Here is a 17,700-nt window from a genome sequence, read left to right as displayed (position 1 = left end):
CGGATACTTATAATTTCATTTCTTTTTTCATTATTGTAGCTAAGTCTCCTTAAACCATGGCACCCTCTTCCTGGAACAGTGCTGCAATATCGGCACCTACAGAAAACCAAATCAACATTCATTGATGGTGTTTTACAGCAGGTAGTTGAGGGGAAAGTATTTCCTTCGTGGTAAGAATTTTTGTATTACTTGGAAATTCATTTATTTAGTTATTTATGTGTCAGGTTCCATAGCACCAAACTGAGGAACAAATCTCCAAGGTCATGTAATGTGTCAGTACATGAAATTACAACATAAAAGTAATAAGAGATAAAAATAAAATGTTTATGAACCCAAAAAAAGTCAAGCCATAAGTTTAAGTAAATGTAGTCAACAATACAACAAGAATCGGCTTAATTTTTCAAGGAACTACTCGACGGAATAGAAGGAGTGACCCATGAGGAAACTCTTCTATTTCAATTTGAAAGCGAGTGGATTACTGCTAAGATTTTTGAATTCTAGTGGTAGCTTACTGAAAATGTATGCAGCAGTGTACTGCACAGCTTTCTGCTCTAGAATTAAGGAAGTCTGATCCAAATGCAGGTTGGATTTCTGCCAAGTATTAACTGAGTGAAAGCTGCTTGTTCTTGGGAATAAGCATATGGTTAACAAGAAATGGCAGTAAGGAATATATATATTGGTAAGGAATATACATATTGTTAAGGAATATATATATTGAGAGGCCAATGTCAAAATATCCAGACTCGTGAACAGGGGTCGACAAGAGATTTTTGAACTTATACAACTTATTGCCCGAACTGCCCATTTCTGGGTGAAAAAGATCCTTTTAGAATGGGAAGAGTTACCCCAAAATATAATACCATACAACATAAGCGAATGAAAATAAGCAAAGTAGACTAATTTTCGTGTTGAATGATCACTCACTTCAGATACCATTTGAATAGTAAAAAAAGGCAGCATTAAGTTTTTGAACAAGATAGTAGCATGGGCTTTCCACAACAGTTTACTATTTATCTGAATACCTAGAAATTTGAACTGTTCAGTTTCGATAATGTTATGACTATTCTGTGAAATTAAAATGTCAGGTTTTGTTGAATTGTGTGTTAGAAACAGTAAAAACTGAGTCTTACTGTGATTCAGCATTAGTTTATTTTCTACAAGCCATGAACTTATGTTATTAACTGCACTATTTGAAACCTAGCCAATGTTGTACATAACATTATTTACTACCAAGCAAACAGAAATATTTTAGAGCTACCCGTAGTACTAGAGGGCATATCATTTACATAAATAAGGAACAGGAGTGGCCCCAACACTGATCCCTGCGGCACCACTAACTTAACTGTACCCCACTCAGTATCCACATCACAGCCATTCTCAACATTGCTGTCTGTTGTTAAAATAAGAGGTGAACCAGTTGTGAGCTACTCCCCGTAATCCATAATGGTCCAACTTCTGGAGCAATATTTTGTGATCAACACAATCAAATGCCTTAGTTAAATCAAAAAATATGCCTAGCATTCGAAACCTTTTGTTTAACTCATCCATTACTCACAGAGAAAAGAGAATATAGCATTTTCAGTTGTTATATGACTTCTAAAGCCGAACTATACATTTGATAGCAAATTGTGTGATATAAAATGATCAATTGTCCTTACATACATAGCCTTTTCAATAACTTTATTGATGGCGTAGGTATAGGTCTATAATTGTCTATATTATTCCTTTCTTCTTTTTTATAAAGCGACTTTACTACTGAGTACTTTAATCATTCAGGAAACTGACCATTCCTAAAGGAAAAATTACAAATATAGCTAAATACAGCACTAACATGTGCAGCACAGTACTTTAATATTCTGCTAGGCACTCCATCGTATCCATGAGAGTCCTTAGTCTTCAGTGATTTAATTACTGACTCAATCTGCCCCTGGTCTGTATCACAGAGGAGTATTTCAGACATCAATCTCAGAAAGGCATTTGCCAAGAGTGTTATATGATTCCCTGTAGAAACTAAATTTTTATTTAATTCACCAGCAATGCTCAGAAAATGATTGTTAAATACTTCAAACAATGGAAAATCCAGGATGGAATGTAACAATGTCAGAGAAGGAAAGTTGCTACTCACCATATCGTGGACCTGCTGAGTCTCAATAGGCACAATAAAAAGATTCACACAATTAAAGCCTTCGGCCATTAAGGCCTTTGTCAGCAGTAGACACACACACACACATAAACGCAAGTTGCACACACATCTGCAGTCTCAGAGAGCTGAGACCACACTGCGAACAGCAGCACCAGTGCATGATGGGCGTGGCGACTGTGTGGGGGTAAGGAGGAGGCTGTGGCGGGGGGGGGGAGGTATAGTATGGTGGGAGTGGTCGACACTCTCAAGTGTTGCAGTTTAGATGGAAGGCAGGAGTGAAGGTGTGGAGGGGGAAGGGGGTAAGTAGCGGAAAGAAGAGAAATAAAAGAAATTAAAAGACTAGGTGTGGCGGTGAAATGACGGCTGTGTAATGCTGGAATGGGAACAAGGAGGGGGCTGGATGTGTGAAGACAGTGACTAATGAAGGTTGAGGCCAGGAGGGTTATGGGAACATAGGGTGTATTGCAGGGAAAGTTGCCACCTGCGCAATTCAGAAAAGCTGGTGTTGGTGGGAAGGATCCATATGGCACAGGCTGTGAAGCAGTCATTAAGATGAGGGATATCATTTTTTGCAGCGTGTTTAGCAACAGGGTGGTCCACTTGTTTCTTGGCCACAGTTTGTCGGTGGTCGTTCATGCGGACAGACAGCTTGTTGGTTGTCATGCCTACATAGAATGCACCACAGAGGTTGCAGCTTAGCTTGTAAATTACATGACTGGTTTCACAGGTAGCCCTGCCTTTGATGGGATAGGTGATGTTAGTGACTGGACTGGAGTAGGCGGTGATAGGAGGATGTATGGGACAGGTCTTGCATCTAGGTCTATTACAGGGGCATGAGCCATGAGGTAAGGGATTGGGAGTAGGGGTTGTGTAAGGATGGACGAGTATATTGTGTACGTTCAGTGGATGGCGGAATACCACGGTAGGAGGGGTGGGAACGATAGTGAGCAGGACATTTCTCAATTCCGGGCACGACAAGAGGTAATCGAAACCCTGGCGAAGAATGTAATTCAGTTGCTCCAGATGATACTGAGTTACGAGGGAATGCTCCTTTGTGGCCGGACTGTGGGACTTTGGGAGGTGGTGGGAGACTGGAAAGATAAGGCACGGGAGATTTGTTTTTGTAAAAGAATGGGAGGATAATTACGGTCGGTGAAGGCTTCAGTGAGACCCTCGGTATATTTTGAGAGGGACTGCTCATCACTGCAGATGAGACAACCATAGGTGGCTAGGCTGTACGAAAAGGTATGGAATGGGTGGCAGCTGTCGAAGTGGAGGTATTCCTGGTGGTTAGTAGGTTTGATATGGACGGAGGTACTGATGTAGCCATCTCTGAGGTGAAGGTCAACATCTAGGAAGGTGGCTTGTTGGGTTGAGTAGAACCATGTGAAGAAAATGGGGGAGAAGTTGTTGATGTTCTGAAGTAATGTGAATAAGGTATCCTCACCTTCAATCCAGATAGCAAAGATGTGATCAATGAATCTGAACCAGGTGAGGGGTTTAGGATTCTGGGTATTTAGGAAGGATTCCTCTAGATGGCCCATGAATAGGATAGCATAGAATGGTGCCATGTGGGTGCCCATAGCTGTACCATGGATTTGTTTGTAGGTAATGCCTTCAAAGGAGAAGTAATTGTGGGTTAGGATATAGTTGGTCATGGAGACTAGCAAGGAGGTTGTTGGTTTGGAATCCATAGGGCGTCTGGAAAGGTAGTGTTCGACAGCAGTAAGGCCTTGGGCATTAGGAATGTTAGTGTACAGGGAGGTGGCATCAATAGTGATGAGCAGGGCACCATGTGGTAAAGGGACAGGAACTGTGGAGAGTCGATCGAGGAAATGGTTGGTATCTTTTATATAGGAGGATAGGTTCTGGGTAATAGGTTGAAGGTGTTGGTCTATGAGAGCAGAGATTCTCTCAGTGGGGGCACAGTAACTGGCCACAAAGGGGCGTCCTGGGTTGTTGGGTTCATGGGCTTTAGGAAGCATGTAGAAGGTGGGAGTGTGGGGAGTGGCAGGGGTAAGTAGAGAGATGGACTCCAGGGAGAGGTTCTGGGATGGGCCTGAGGATTTGAGTAGTGACTGGAGATCCTGCTGGATTACTGGAATGGGATCACTGTGGCATGGTTTGTAGGTGGAAGTATCTGACAGCTGACGGAGTCCTTCTGCCATGTAATCATTGTGGTTCAAAACAACAGTGGTGGAGCCTTTGTCAGCAGCTAGGATTATAAGGTCGGAATCAGTTTTTAGATGGTGGACTGTGGTTCTTTCTGTGGATGTAAGGTTAGTTTGCATGTTGAGGGATTTGGGAATGATGTTGAGGCAAGTTTCAAGGTTAAGAAATTCTGGGAAGTTAACGGGGGATGGTTTGGAGGCAGTGGGGGTGGATCACGGCTGGATGGTGGAGTGAACTGAGTTAGGCAAGGTTGGTCTGTGATTGAGTCTGATTGGTCAGGTTGGTAGCGAAAAAGTGTTTCCACTGTAGGGACCCTGAGAAGGAGAGGAGGTCTTTAACTAGTCCTGCATGGTTGAACTTGGGAGTGGGGTGAAAGGTGAGGGCTTTAGAAAGGACTGATATTTCTGTGGGACTAAGGCTTCTGAAGGAAAGGTTCATAACTGTGTTGTGGGTCTGTTTAGGTTCGGGGCTCTGTGTGGTTGTGGGAGGGAGTTTTGGAGGGTGGGGTAAATTTAGTCGGTCTGCGTGACAGGGTTTGTCGGCTATGATGGGGCGTGGGGGAGGTTTGGAGATGGTTGTAGAAGTGGTGGACAGTGGTACTCCGAGGCGGGAGTAGGAAGTGAGTAGGACGGAGAGCTTTTTGAAGTGGTGTTGTGCATGTTGCTCAAGTTCCTGCAGGGCAAGAGTTTTAATGTGTGTTATGGGTTCCAGGAATTTGGGATTGCATAGCAGGAGAATTTTGCGGATGGAGAGAAGGTACTGCAAGGAGGATTGGGCTTGGTTGATATGGTTTTGCAGGACTATGTTGGTGAGGGCTAAGGATTGGCAGAATCTGAACAGGTGGAGGTCATTGTGGAAGGAGGTGTGGCAACCAGAGATGGGTAATTTGATGGTACGGCCATTAGGGGGGATTTCATGAGCCAAGCAACAACGCAGGAACAGTATATGGGACTGGGATCTGGCTAGGGATAAGGAAACTTTTCTGTATTGACACAGATGGAAGGAGCAAGGATCCATGGTGGTGCAAAAAATGCGAAAAGTTACGTAAGAAAGTAGAAGTACATCCGAAAAATTACGCAAAAATACACCCAAATACGTGTGAAAAGGACGAAATGGATGCACAAGGGGGGTGGGAAAAAATTGTGTGAATCTTTTTATTGTGCCTATCGTGACTCAGCAGCTCCACTGTATGGTGAGTAGCAACTTTCCTTCTCTGGTATTGTTAAATACTTAACATATATCTGATTTCTCAGTGACAGAAATATTTTTACTATGAACTGATTTTATAACATCGATCTTGTGCTGCTGACCAGACACTTCCTTCACATCTGACCAAATGATTTTAATTTTTTCCTGTGAATTAGCTATTCTATTTGCATACCACATACTCTTCCCTTTGTAATAACATTTTCAAGCACCTTACAGTACTGTTTGTAATGTGCTACTGTAGCCTAATTGTGACTACTTCTAACATTTTGATATAATTGATTTGTTCTACATGATATCCTTAACCTACTAGTCAGCCACTCTGGATGCCTTTTACTGCTAGTACCCTGCTTAGAACATTCTAATGGAAAGCGACTCTCAAAGAGCACGAGAAATGTGTTAAGGAAAGCATTGTATTTATCATCTATGTTATTGGCACTATAAACATCCTGCCACTCTTGTTCCTGACGAGGTTTAGAAAACTCTCTATTGCTGTTGGATTAACTTTCCTACATAGTTTGTAAGTATATGTGACATTTATTTGAGTACAAAAGCCTGTTAGTGTTAAAATTTGTGCATCATGGTCTGAAAGGGCATTCACCCTTTTACTAACAAAATGCCCATCTAGTAACAAAGAATGAATAAAAATATTGTCTGTGGCTGCGCTACTGTTCCCCTGCACCATACCTGGAAAAAACACAGCCTGCAACCAACATCCTTTTTCTTGCACCATCATATACAAAATTTCTATTGAAGTCACCACATATAACTAATTTCTGGTACTTCCTATAAAGTGAATCAAGAACCCTTTCTAGCTTGAGCAGAAATGCTCTGAAGTCAGGGTTAGGGGACCTATAAACAACAACAATTAGAAGTTTAGTTTCACTAAATTCAACTGCCCCTACACAACATTCAAATTTATGTTCAGTGCATTGATGTGATATGTCATGTTGCAGACAATGCTTGTATATTTATCCTAGAAAGTTTCAGTCTGGCTTCTTAGCAACATAGGACAGTCGAAGAGAAACCTAATGGATTTAGTGGTGGTCAACTTCTTTTACTCCATTGATGACTTTCTTAACTGAACCAACTGATGTACTTGCGAAGTAACACCTAACTTCAGCATAGTTTCACTGCAATAACACAGTATGTGTACATAACCTTGTGGGGGGAAAATCGGTTGGTTGCCTTGTGTAAGATGAGTTTAAGAGCCTCTAGTAGGACACAGATACTCAAAAGATGGATCAGGCAGAGCTTATCAGATCAGACAAATCTGATCCATAACTCATTTTTTTAAATTAATTTTATCTGATTTTATTACTGAAGGTGTGGAACTTGGACTGAAGATGGATACCTTCTGTATCTATCTAAATAAAAGTGATATGAATTGCTAACTGCCCAAATGGGAAAGCAGTTCGTGATCTCTTTCAGGAAATTGAAGATATTTGTAGATTGCTGATTAGAGAACATTCGAATCAGAAACATATACAGGCCTATAATTGGCTTGTTTTAGCCACCAACCCCAACTACAGAGGCCTGAGAAATGTGGTTCTTGACATATGTCAGTATACAGTCAGTGGGCTGAGTGTGAGACAAAAAATTGCTTGTGAAACTGGAGAGAAGTTATTGTTTCTGCATGACATGAGTTGAAATATGTGTGATGAAAAATATATCTGAACTTAGATAGTGACTTTTTGTTTGTCACTGTGTAAAAAAAGTAAACAGCCTGTTTGAATGTAGGATAGTACAGATTTGCTGTTCAGCCATCTTGGAATTAGACATTGTGAGTGCACAAAATTTAAAGATTAGTGGCATCTTTAAAAGTACAACCTTGATGTTAACATTTGTTTAGAGAGGTATACTGCTTGCCAAGAGAAAATTCTACATGGCATAAAAGTGGTTGAACTGAAAGATTTTAGCTTTGCTTACCAGCAGTGCTATTAAGCTATATTTCTCATGTGAGCATCACCAATGACAAAATGAGCTTTGCTAACTCAGAATTCACGTCTTATTTCAAAGTTCTTTGGTGATCTGCTCATAACATTCATTTGTTTCATGTGAGGAATGCTGCAAATTATCTTTAAATTCTTCTTTTAATTTCAAAGTTTTTGGTCGTGTCTGATTTTGCAGTGTTGCTTGTAATGCACTGTTGTCTTGGTTAGAGTACAAAAAAATCAATTTTTTTGTACTTACTACATACTTTTGTACTTACTACATACTAACTTTGATAGTTGTGTATTCCCCTAATGCTACTCACTTTTTTGGCTTGGATGCCTTTACCGACTTTGGATTTCAAGTAGGGGAGCTAGTTAATTTAGTGTTAGACAAAGTATATTTTTCTGATATTTACGCCCTGTCCACTTCATATAAGGAGATTTTTGAATCAGCACTCAGTTTTGCACATAACTTTTTGGCTCACATTTCTCACCATCCTTCTGCAGTGACTTAATTTCGATGAACTCACCCACTTCCATTTGTGGATTGTGATGCTGCTCAGGCAGCACTTGCATGGCTTCAGGACCAAGGCTTTATTTCCATAGTTAATACCAGCCAATGGGCAATGCCTATGGCACTCATTAAAAAATTGATTGGGTCATTATGTATCTGTGGTGATTTCAAGTCCATTATTAATTCCCAATCTAATAGTGATCTGATTACGTAGGCTTTCGTGGCATAATAAGTCTTGAAAGTCTCTTCGTTTTTGCTGTCGGATCCTAAAATCAACTTGACTCGATACCACACTGCCAGGTTTTATAAGCGATGACATCTCGGTCGGCGAAGGATTCTAGATGGTACTTTTGGACACAGTGTTCACCGAAAGCCGACGCACACAGATTCGTATCTGCATCCTAAGAGTTGTCATCCACCACACCAACGCAGTAGCATCCGTAGGACTTTGGTAAGGAGAGCATAAGCCATTTCCGACATGGATAGCTTAACCCAAGAACTTGTGCATTTAATGGCTGTTTTTAAGGAAAATGGATACTCCAAGAAGCAGATTCATCGAGCTATGGAGTTTGGACCATCTCCAGAGGTGCACGAAGAGGAAAATAGATCGGTGGCCTTTCTTCTTTATGCTGGAGGCTCTGTGAAAGATGATTTGGGGCTTAGGAAACCTGGTGTGTACAAAATTCTGTGTCAGTGTGGGAAAGCTTACGTTGGCTGTTCGATTCGCACAGTGCATGACAGGTGTGTGGAACATGGCCGTCATACGAAATTACAACAGCCGGAAAAATCGGCAGTAGCAGAACACTGCTTAAATGAGGGACACAGTATGAAATTTGATGAAACTGTGTTAGTCGCCAACATTTCCGGTTTTTGGAACAGTGTCTATAAAGAGGCGATTGAAATTAGGTTGGCAGATACTTTAATCAACAGAGACAATGGGTTTCCTCTTAGCCTGACGTGGAATCCTGTATTGTCTCGCATCAAAATTGAACATTCTTTGGTGAGGCCCTGAGTGTGATATATCATTGCCAGCAGTGTTCCACTAAGGGCAGTGCCACCTCCCTGTCTTGGAGGGCAGCATCCGTGATGGGCAGCGCATGCTCCGTGTACTGAACCGTGCCCTATATAGGACGTCGATTTGCAGCCTGGCATCAGTTCTCAGCGGGACTCATCAGCAGAAGCAGCATTTTCCTGAAGATGGTGATCAGCTGGATCACCGAAATATCGAGTCAAGTTGATTTTAGGATCCGGCAGCAAACCCGAAGTGACTTTCAAGGTAATGTTGATCTCTGCACAATGTCTCGCCCAGGTGAGTTGTCAGCTAAACTGGTTGAAGCTCAGTATTGTTCAAAGATGGATCTAAAGGACATGTATCTCCAGCTGCCCCTTGATGATGTTTCATGTCAGTTGCTAATTTTAAATACATCATTCAGCTTATTCAATTTAGCCTGTTAACCATTTGAAGTTGCAAGTACACCCACAATTTTTCAAAATTGTTTAGAATAAGTGATTCAATGTATTCCACATTGTGTTAATTATTTTGAAATCATTATCATTATGAAGCTGACACACAAAGAACATCACAAGAACTTTGAGTCCCTTTTTAAAAGGCTCCAGAAAAACGTTTAAACTATCAGTTATTTAGAAAACTGCAGTTTCTTTGCCACCAGTGTCAAATACCTGGGTTCATTCTCAGCCGCAGGGGCATCATGCACACACATGACCACGTTGATGCATTTATCAATATACCAGTCCCTAATAACCTTGAACAGTTGCAGTTGTTTCTGTGTAAAATCACGTACTATGCCATGTTTATTCCACAGTTGGTGCAGCTCATGCACCCTCTTAATCAGTTGCAAAAAAGGGCATCAAACTTGTGTAGCTGACCACTTGTCAACAGGCTTTTCAGCACTTAAAGGATGATATCAAGCAGCACCATGTCTGATGCCATATACGCTGCCATTAACACTGTTTATGGATGGGTTCTTGTGACAGTTTTGTCCCACAAGTCATCAGATGGTTCTCAGTGCCCAGTTTCCTTTGCCTCAAAATTGTTAAATGCTCTGCAGCTCAACTATCCCCATATAGAGGAGGTGGCTTTAATGATCATATATAAGATCAAGAAATTTTGTATGTATTTGTATCTCTGCTAATTCCATCTGTTGACTGACTACAAAATCTTGATATCCTTTGTTCGTGCTTTGCTCTAAACTCTCAGACAAGGCAGCACAGAGTCTGCAATGCCAGTTGTGGTTCTTGAGTGGGTGCTACCAGCTGACACACAAGTGCTGATGTTCTGACCCTACATGTACCCAATGTCCACCTAAAGTAATCGGCAACCCCTCTGACACTGAAGCATATGTATAAGGCATTGCCTCCCCAGATTGCATCAATTACAACAAGGACAACTGGTGGCAGGACAAGTGCTACCAGAGGTCCTCCCTGTCAGGGGCCTATTTCCTCCAACGTGTCATGTGTACGGAACTGGATTGGCAGGAATTCCTACATGCCATGGCTATATACAGTGGCACAAGCTGACACATTGGAAGTTCACTCCACCAGAGCTCTGGGCCACTTCATGCATTGGCTCTTAGCAGGCCATCAGTCAGAGCCCAGTTGGAAGCCAGCGCAGCAGTACCTACAACTTTCCAGCAATATCCTGAGACATGCCTGTTAGCCAGGTATGCCGTACACTCAGTGTACATTGTTAGGAATTATCAGTGGCTTTGCCTACATGTCCCATTATGTTTATTCACTGTGTGTCCCAGGCATATGCCTGTTAGTGTCTGGGAAGTTGCATTATTTCTTATTGTGAAGATTGTTTTCTTTGTTATTAAAAATCTCTACTGTGGTCATAATAAACTCTTGTTCTTGTTTACCTGTTTCTTATTACTGCTTATCAAGCATCTCCCCATGGAGATACAGCAGTGGCGATGAGATATTTGGATCCGGGTGGTCCCATAAAGATTGGTCACCATGGTAGTGAGGTTTACAACAGTGTCTACCAATGGATTCCAATGCCCTTCTCAGCTGGACCTCATGGCTAAAGGATTTTGTGGTGGAACTCCACCCTTTCCCCCTTTTGACAAGAAATTAAAATCTTAGATGAACTACATGAAACGCCTTAAGCAGCATTTTCTGGTGTTTGGTATCTCATGTGATTCCCATCATAGGGCATTTCTCCTTGTCTATGGTGGACCAGAGGTTTACCAACTCATTCAGAAATTGAAATCTGAATTAGCATCATACAAGGAAGTGAAATTTTGCTTGCAAGAAAATTTTGCCTAATTTTGCTTGCAAGAATATTTTGCCTTGAAGGCCGTGTTGTTGTACCACAACATAAAATTTTCAGCTGCCATAAGCAGGGGGTCAGTCCTACTGGAAATGTATCACGACACTCCAAGGTCTTTCTCGGGAATGTCAATTTTAGTGTTCCAATGAAGCACATAAACAGTCTTACGCCATGTTACACATTTGGGACATGCTCCTGGTACATGCACCTGCTGAAGGGCTTCAGATGGACTTACTGAAACTGATAGACCCCACATTGGATGATTGTCTTCAGATTACACTGTTCGACATAGGTTCTATTTCTGATATTAAAGTATGTGCTTCTAGACCATTTTACCGTGGGAAATTCAAATATGTAAACAAAATATCGTTGTCAGGGATACTTTTTATGTAATATGTATAATCTATATTCACAATTCATGGCAAACACAGAGACGTAGAGAAATACGGGTATGTTGCCGAATCCAGTAGTGATAGAACGTGATAATTTCTTGTGTATCAGCAGGTGGGAAGAATCAGACACCATTAGGTTATCCCCCTGCCACACCTATGTCATTAAGACCTCCTGAAAGAATCTCATTAACTCGAACGGCGACGGCCGGTCGCTGCCTCGGCAGTAAAGCTTCACGCCTCCTAGGAGCAGGTGCATCGAGTTTACAACCGTGGTGTTAGCCGCAATTTGTGTCAGTCTTAACGGGTGGGTGTTTTGGCTGACAAGTAACTGTCTGTCATATTTCCGAGCATGGTTGAATTTTTTAGTTTCTGTTTGTAAACGGATTGAGCCTGGTGCTGAAGGTAAAACGACTGCTTGTTTTTACACATCAGCGTTCCTCTAGTTCCCTACTGTTAATTTAATACAGGTGTATTACCAAAGTGGTATTTTTAAATTTGCAGAAATGCCACGTCGTCGTGGATGTCGATATAAGCCGGACACCTTATGCTACATCTGTGGGAAGTTCACTTTTGCCAGAAATAGGAAGAAAATTTCTTCAGTCATAAAGAAAGCATACAAACATTACTTTGGAGTAGAGGTAGGAGACCAAGATAAAGAATGGGCACCACATTTCTGTTGTGCTACATGTTACTGCAAATTAATTCAATGGTGGAAAGGTAAAGAGAATGTGGCGTTGTTTGCTGTTCCCATGGTCTGGAGGGAGCCTAAGGACCATGTTACTGATTGTTATTTCTGTCTAACAAAAATTCAGGGTTTTACAACAAAAAGTCAAAGAGGCACATTGTTTACGCAGATCTGCCTTCAGCGAGAATGCCGGTGCAGCATTCCGACAACCTTCCAGTACCTTCAAGAGCTCAAGGTCAAATTCCGAGTGACAGTGAAATAAGTAGTACTGAAGAAATCACAGATGATGATTCTTTATATCACTGCACAAGTGAGTCATCGCCACATTTGTTAACATAGGCAGATTTAAATGATTTAGTACGTGATCTAGGACTAAGTAAACAAAAGGCGCAGCAGCTTGTTTCAAGATTACAAGAGTATAATCTACTGCACCAAAGTACTAAAATCAGTGTGTTCAGACACAGAGAACATGCCTTCATTTCTTATTTTTCAACTGACAAAGCACTGCCATTTTGCAATGACGTTGCTGGCCTGATGAAAGTGCTGAACTTCACTTATATTTCACAGGAGTGGAGACTTTTCATAGATGCATCGAAAACAATTCTGAAGGGTGTTTTGCTCCATAACGGAAATAAAATACCCTCTGTTCCAGTAGCTTACGCTAGTTTGCCAAAAGGGAATTACGAATTCATAAAAAGGATGCTAAATTCATTAAAATACAATGAACACAAATGGAAAATACATGCAGATTTCAAGGTAATTGCTATGGTACTGGGAATGCAACAAGGCTACACAAAGTATTCCTGTTTTCTTTGCGAGTGGGATAGTCGAGACCGAAATTCTCACTACGTGAAAAAGAAATGGCCCAGGCGAAGATGGAAAGTTGGCGAAAAGAATGTACAACGTGAAAGTCTGGTAGTTCCTACATATATACTACTTCCACCGCTTCACATCAAACTTGGCCTGATGAAACAATTTGTGAAGGCCATGGATCCAACAGGCTGTGGGTTTGCATATCTAGCTACCAAATTCCCCCGTCTTTCAGCTGCAAAAATAAAGGAAGGTGTATTTGTGGGCCCACAAATCAGGGAGCTGCAGAAAGATGCAAATTTTGAAGCATGTTTAACTGATAAAGAAAAAACCGCATGGGACTGTTTCAAGATGGTGTCAGAAAACTTCCTCGGAAGAAGACGAGCTACTAACTACAAAGCAGTGGTGAAGGATATGATCAAAGCATATCAGGATTTGGGGTGCAATATGTCTTTGAAGGTACATATGATAGACTCTCATCTGGACTACTTCACAGAGAGTTGTAGTGACGTATCGGAAGGACACGGGGAAAGATTCCATAAAGACATTTCTACCATATAAAGGCGCTATGAAGGGAAGTGGGTACCTTCTATGTTAGCAGATTATTGCTTGGAATATCATTCGAAAGTAGAAAGATTCACAATACAAGAGAAAAAAGTGATGTGCATTACAAGGCAGTGGCTCATTGTTTGTCAATTTTCAGTAATTTCTCATGTCAAATAAATGCTTCAAAGTGTATACACAAAGGTTACTGTGTTATATGTTAGATCCCACCCTCCATTAATGTGATGAACTTATAACATCATAAAGATGTGCATTTGTTTGTCGAATGTCACCTCACGTTTGCTGCACTATATCAGAAACTGAAAAGAGAAATAAAATTGCGATTACTCATAAACTATCCCTGACAGAAAAAAACCTAAAACAGTTTTCAATTCAGCACTCAAAATACAACTAGGATCACAATATTTTTTATCAGAAATAGAAAAAAAGGTTTCTTTTGTAGAACAGTGTTATTTGAGCTTTTAAGCAGCTCATCTTTGCGTCAGCTTCCATACAAGATCCATTGTCCCGCTTGCTAAATCGGCAGCTCCTGTTCCCTACAGACTCTCCGCCTATTGGTAAATGGACATTCCCTGCCAACAGCCTCCAACAGTTGCCTTCCTCCATTAACTGTTTCATCACGCATCCTTCGTACCAGTGCCAGTTTCACCATGCCAAATGTTTCTCCTGCGGCAAGACAGGTCACAAAGTAGATGTCTGCCAGACCTCCACCAAGATGCATATGGATTCAGCTCAAGTGAATATTTTCCTGATGGAGGAATCAGACATGGTGGCACCAGAGTCGCTTCAAGTCCATGGCATTCTTCCTGTCCGGAGACCAACAAAAGTCCTTCCAGATTTCTGTCAATGATCACCCTATCGACCTCTAAGTGGACACCCGTTCTACTGCCTTGACCATCATATGGAACACCTACCAGTGGTTAGGCTCTCCTCCAGTGCAACCATTCTTTCAGTGCCTCTGCAAATACAAGCAATGACGTAGTGGAAGTTGTGGTGTTTCCACCTGTTTTTATTTATTTCATTTGTTGTCCTCAGTGTCGACTTACTTCGTTGCTACATTGGCTGAAAAATGGGGTTTGTGGATTCTGACACCGACTACTTTAAATGGTGTAGCTGATAGATGTACAGTTATGTTTTGCAGTACAACCCCCTAATAATACACAGTTATATGGCCAGTGCACTATTATGTAACCTTCAATAAGCCTCATTAATAGTTAGTAGGCGAAACTCCACATACTGCTACAACAGTTTCTTATTGAACATCTACGAGCAGTAATACCTAACTACAAAGTTCACAGTTTTAGAAGAATAATCAGATATGTATGGAGCAGTCACTGTCATTGGTTTTTTACACATGGCCTAATTGTTTAACACTTATTTCACAGTTAAATTGAAGCATTGCTGTTGTTATAACCAGCACAGGTTACTTGTCTGATACTCGGTCGTGGACTGACTGTCTCATGACCAAAAATTGGGCCCTTACGCATCATCACAATAATCGGTACTGAAACTACACATTGTTCAAAGTTAAATTACAGAAATTACAATTAAAACTTAACTTATTAAATTAACTGAATACATAAAAATATTTCGTCTTTTTAACAGTCTCTTCTACTGCAAGAGTTAGGGCAAATTATTTGTTTATTAACATATATAGTTATGCAAACAATACTTTTGATAAAACTGTTAATAAACTTGGAATTAATTCAGAGCTGGCTTTGCTAACATGTTTCTGACTATAACCAAATAGATACTTTAAGAATACTAGCATTTCATCTTCCAAATGTTTAAAATTATTATGGAATTTATATTTGTTTGTATGTCAACAATAGACTCTTAAGTTACGAAACAATTAATGACTTACCCCTATAATGAAAGTTACTAACTAGGAATAACCAAAATAAATTAGAAAATCAATTACATAAATAAAAATAAGCACAAAATTAAATCTGGTGTTATATTTTTTAAAACTGAGGGCCAACCTTTCTCTTATATGAAAATGTAGATTATATTCATGTATGCTAATGGTAAATAATTAAAAGTAACAAAACGAATTTAAAGGAGGCAGATGCCAAAACAAGAGGAGAATTACCATTATCCCAGCTTGCTTCGTCACATAGTCAAAGGACAGTTCACAGCCCTCTTCCAATGTGGGACAATTATCTGTAAAGGGCACCTCCTTGTCAGTGATAACCCAGGGGCTACAGACTTATTAAGCCTTGACATCTTTGCAGGTTTGGGACTAGAAGAGCACAATTTGAGCAGTGACATCTAGCCGGGCACTGACAATCCTTACTTCTTCCCTCTTCATGATAAGTATCATTCAGTATTTGAACCTTGTACTATGGGCATTGTGGGTTTTGAAGCACATATTATCCTCCTCCCAACAGCCATGCCCCCCTTTTTGAGGCTAGGAATGTCTCATTCACCCTGAGGGATAAGTTGCAAGACACTAGCATCTTGATGGCTGTTTCCAAAACTCAGTAGACAACACCAATCATGTCGGTCGACAAATCAGATGGCTTCCTCCACATACCTGGTGATTTCAAGAACACGATTAATGCACAATCCATTGAGTATGCTTACCTTATTCCAAAGATGGACGATAGTCTTACCCAACTGACTGGGCACAAGGTCTGCATGAAAACTGACCTCAAGGATATATATCTACAGTTTCTCCTGGATCAGGTGTTGTGTGAATTGCTGGTAAGCAACACACCTTTCTGTCTCTTCTGCTACAACTGCATCCCTAATGGTATTGAGAGCGCCCCAGTGATATTTCCAGCAATATTTGGAACACATTAGGCAGGAAGTGCTGGGCACAGCCAACTACCTAGATGACATCAAAATTGCAGGACGGTCCATACAAGACTTGTCTGATAACCTAGATGCTCTTTCCTCCTTCCTCCAAGCTGCAAATCTTCATTGTAACTGGGAGAAGTGCCAGTTTTTCATCCCTGAAGTGGAATATCTGGATCATATCCACAGCATTTCAGGAATCTAGATAATGCTGAAATACGTCGAGGCTATGCAGGATTTATCACCACTGACAAATGTTAAGCAACTTCAATCCATGTTGGTCCACCGGAATTACTATTGTTAAGGTCCTTCTCCATGGTGCAATTGTCGCTTCTCTGCTGCACTGTCTCTTATGCAAGAATGTGGCATGTAATCGGGACACTACTAGCAACCACACTTTCCAGGCCCTTAAGAAGGCATTGATTCAGCCCATCTGTCTGATGGCTTACAATCTGTCACTTTCTGTGGCTTCAAGGTGGATGCATCCATTTATTGTGTAGGAGCCATCCCATTGCATATAGTTGGTGGGGTGAAATGAACAATCACCTTCAGTGCAGCTATGGACAAATAGAAAAAGAAGCCATGGTCATTGTCTTTGCTTTAAAAAAATTCCATGACTATGTCATTTTATCCTACTGACTGACCACAAACCATTACTGCCACTATTTCGCACTGGTGCCAACATCCCCACAAAATCAGCTTGCCGCCTTCAATGATGGTCTCTGTTTCTTGTAAGTGATGCCTATGAAATTCACTGCCATTGTACAACTCGCCATGCCAACACTGACCTACTTTCATGGTTGCTGGTAGGTCAGGACTCTTCCTTTGATTCCAGTGTGGAAGTCTGTACCCACTTAGATACTGAAGATGAAGCAGCTCTTGTCTCACTCCCTATTGATGCTAAATTGGTGGCCCAACGTTCTGCAGAGGATGTGGTTCTTAATGAATTTCTCCTTCTGGTCCAGTGGGGATGGCTATCAGACTCCCAGCAGATAGTCAGCCCAGACGTTCAAGGTTATTAGCACCACTGGCATGAATTCTCTGCCCTCAATGGTGTCTTGTTGCTTCAGGGCAAAAATGGCTGGACTTGAGTGATCATCCCATCCTCTCTTTAATGCCATATTTTACACCTGCTTCACCAAGTGATTGAGGTATCATACTCCTTCCGAAGCAAGATGTATATTGGAAG

The 17,700-nt window shown here is 41.1% G+C and overlaps 1 protein-coding gene across 1 annotated transcript in view; it reads left to right on the top strand.

Annotated features, from left to right (window-relative positions):
- LOC126158426 (DNA polymerase nu-like) overlaps positions 1 to 17,700 on the top strand; it is a 247,083-nt gene that overhangs the window by 126,896 nt on the left and 102,487 nt on the right. Inside the window, exon 7 of the mRNA XM_049916442.1 lies at positions 40 to 170. Coding sequence (XP_049772399.1) covers positions 40 to 170 — 131 coding nt within the window. The remainder of the gene's footprint in view (positions 1 to 39; positions 171 to 17,700) is intronic.

Source organism: Schistocerca cancellata, chromosome 2, assembly GCF_023864275.1.
Source record: "Schistocerca cancellata isolate TAMUIC-IGC-003103 chromosome 2, iqSchCanc2.1, whole genome shotgun sequence".
In the NCBI taxonomy this organism is placed as follows: Eukaryota; Metazoa; Arthropoda; class Insecta; order Orthoptera; family Acrididae; genus Schistocerca; species Schistocerca cancellata.
Note: the sequence above shows the minus strand (reverse complement) of the source record. Positions and strands in the feature narration are given on the sequence as shown.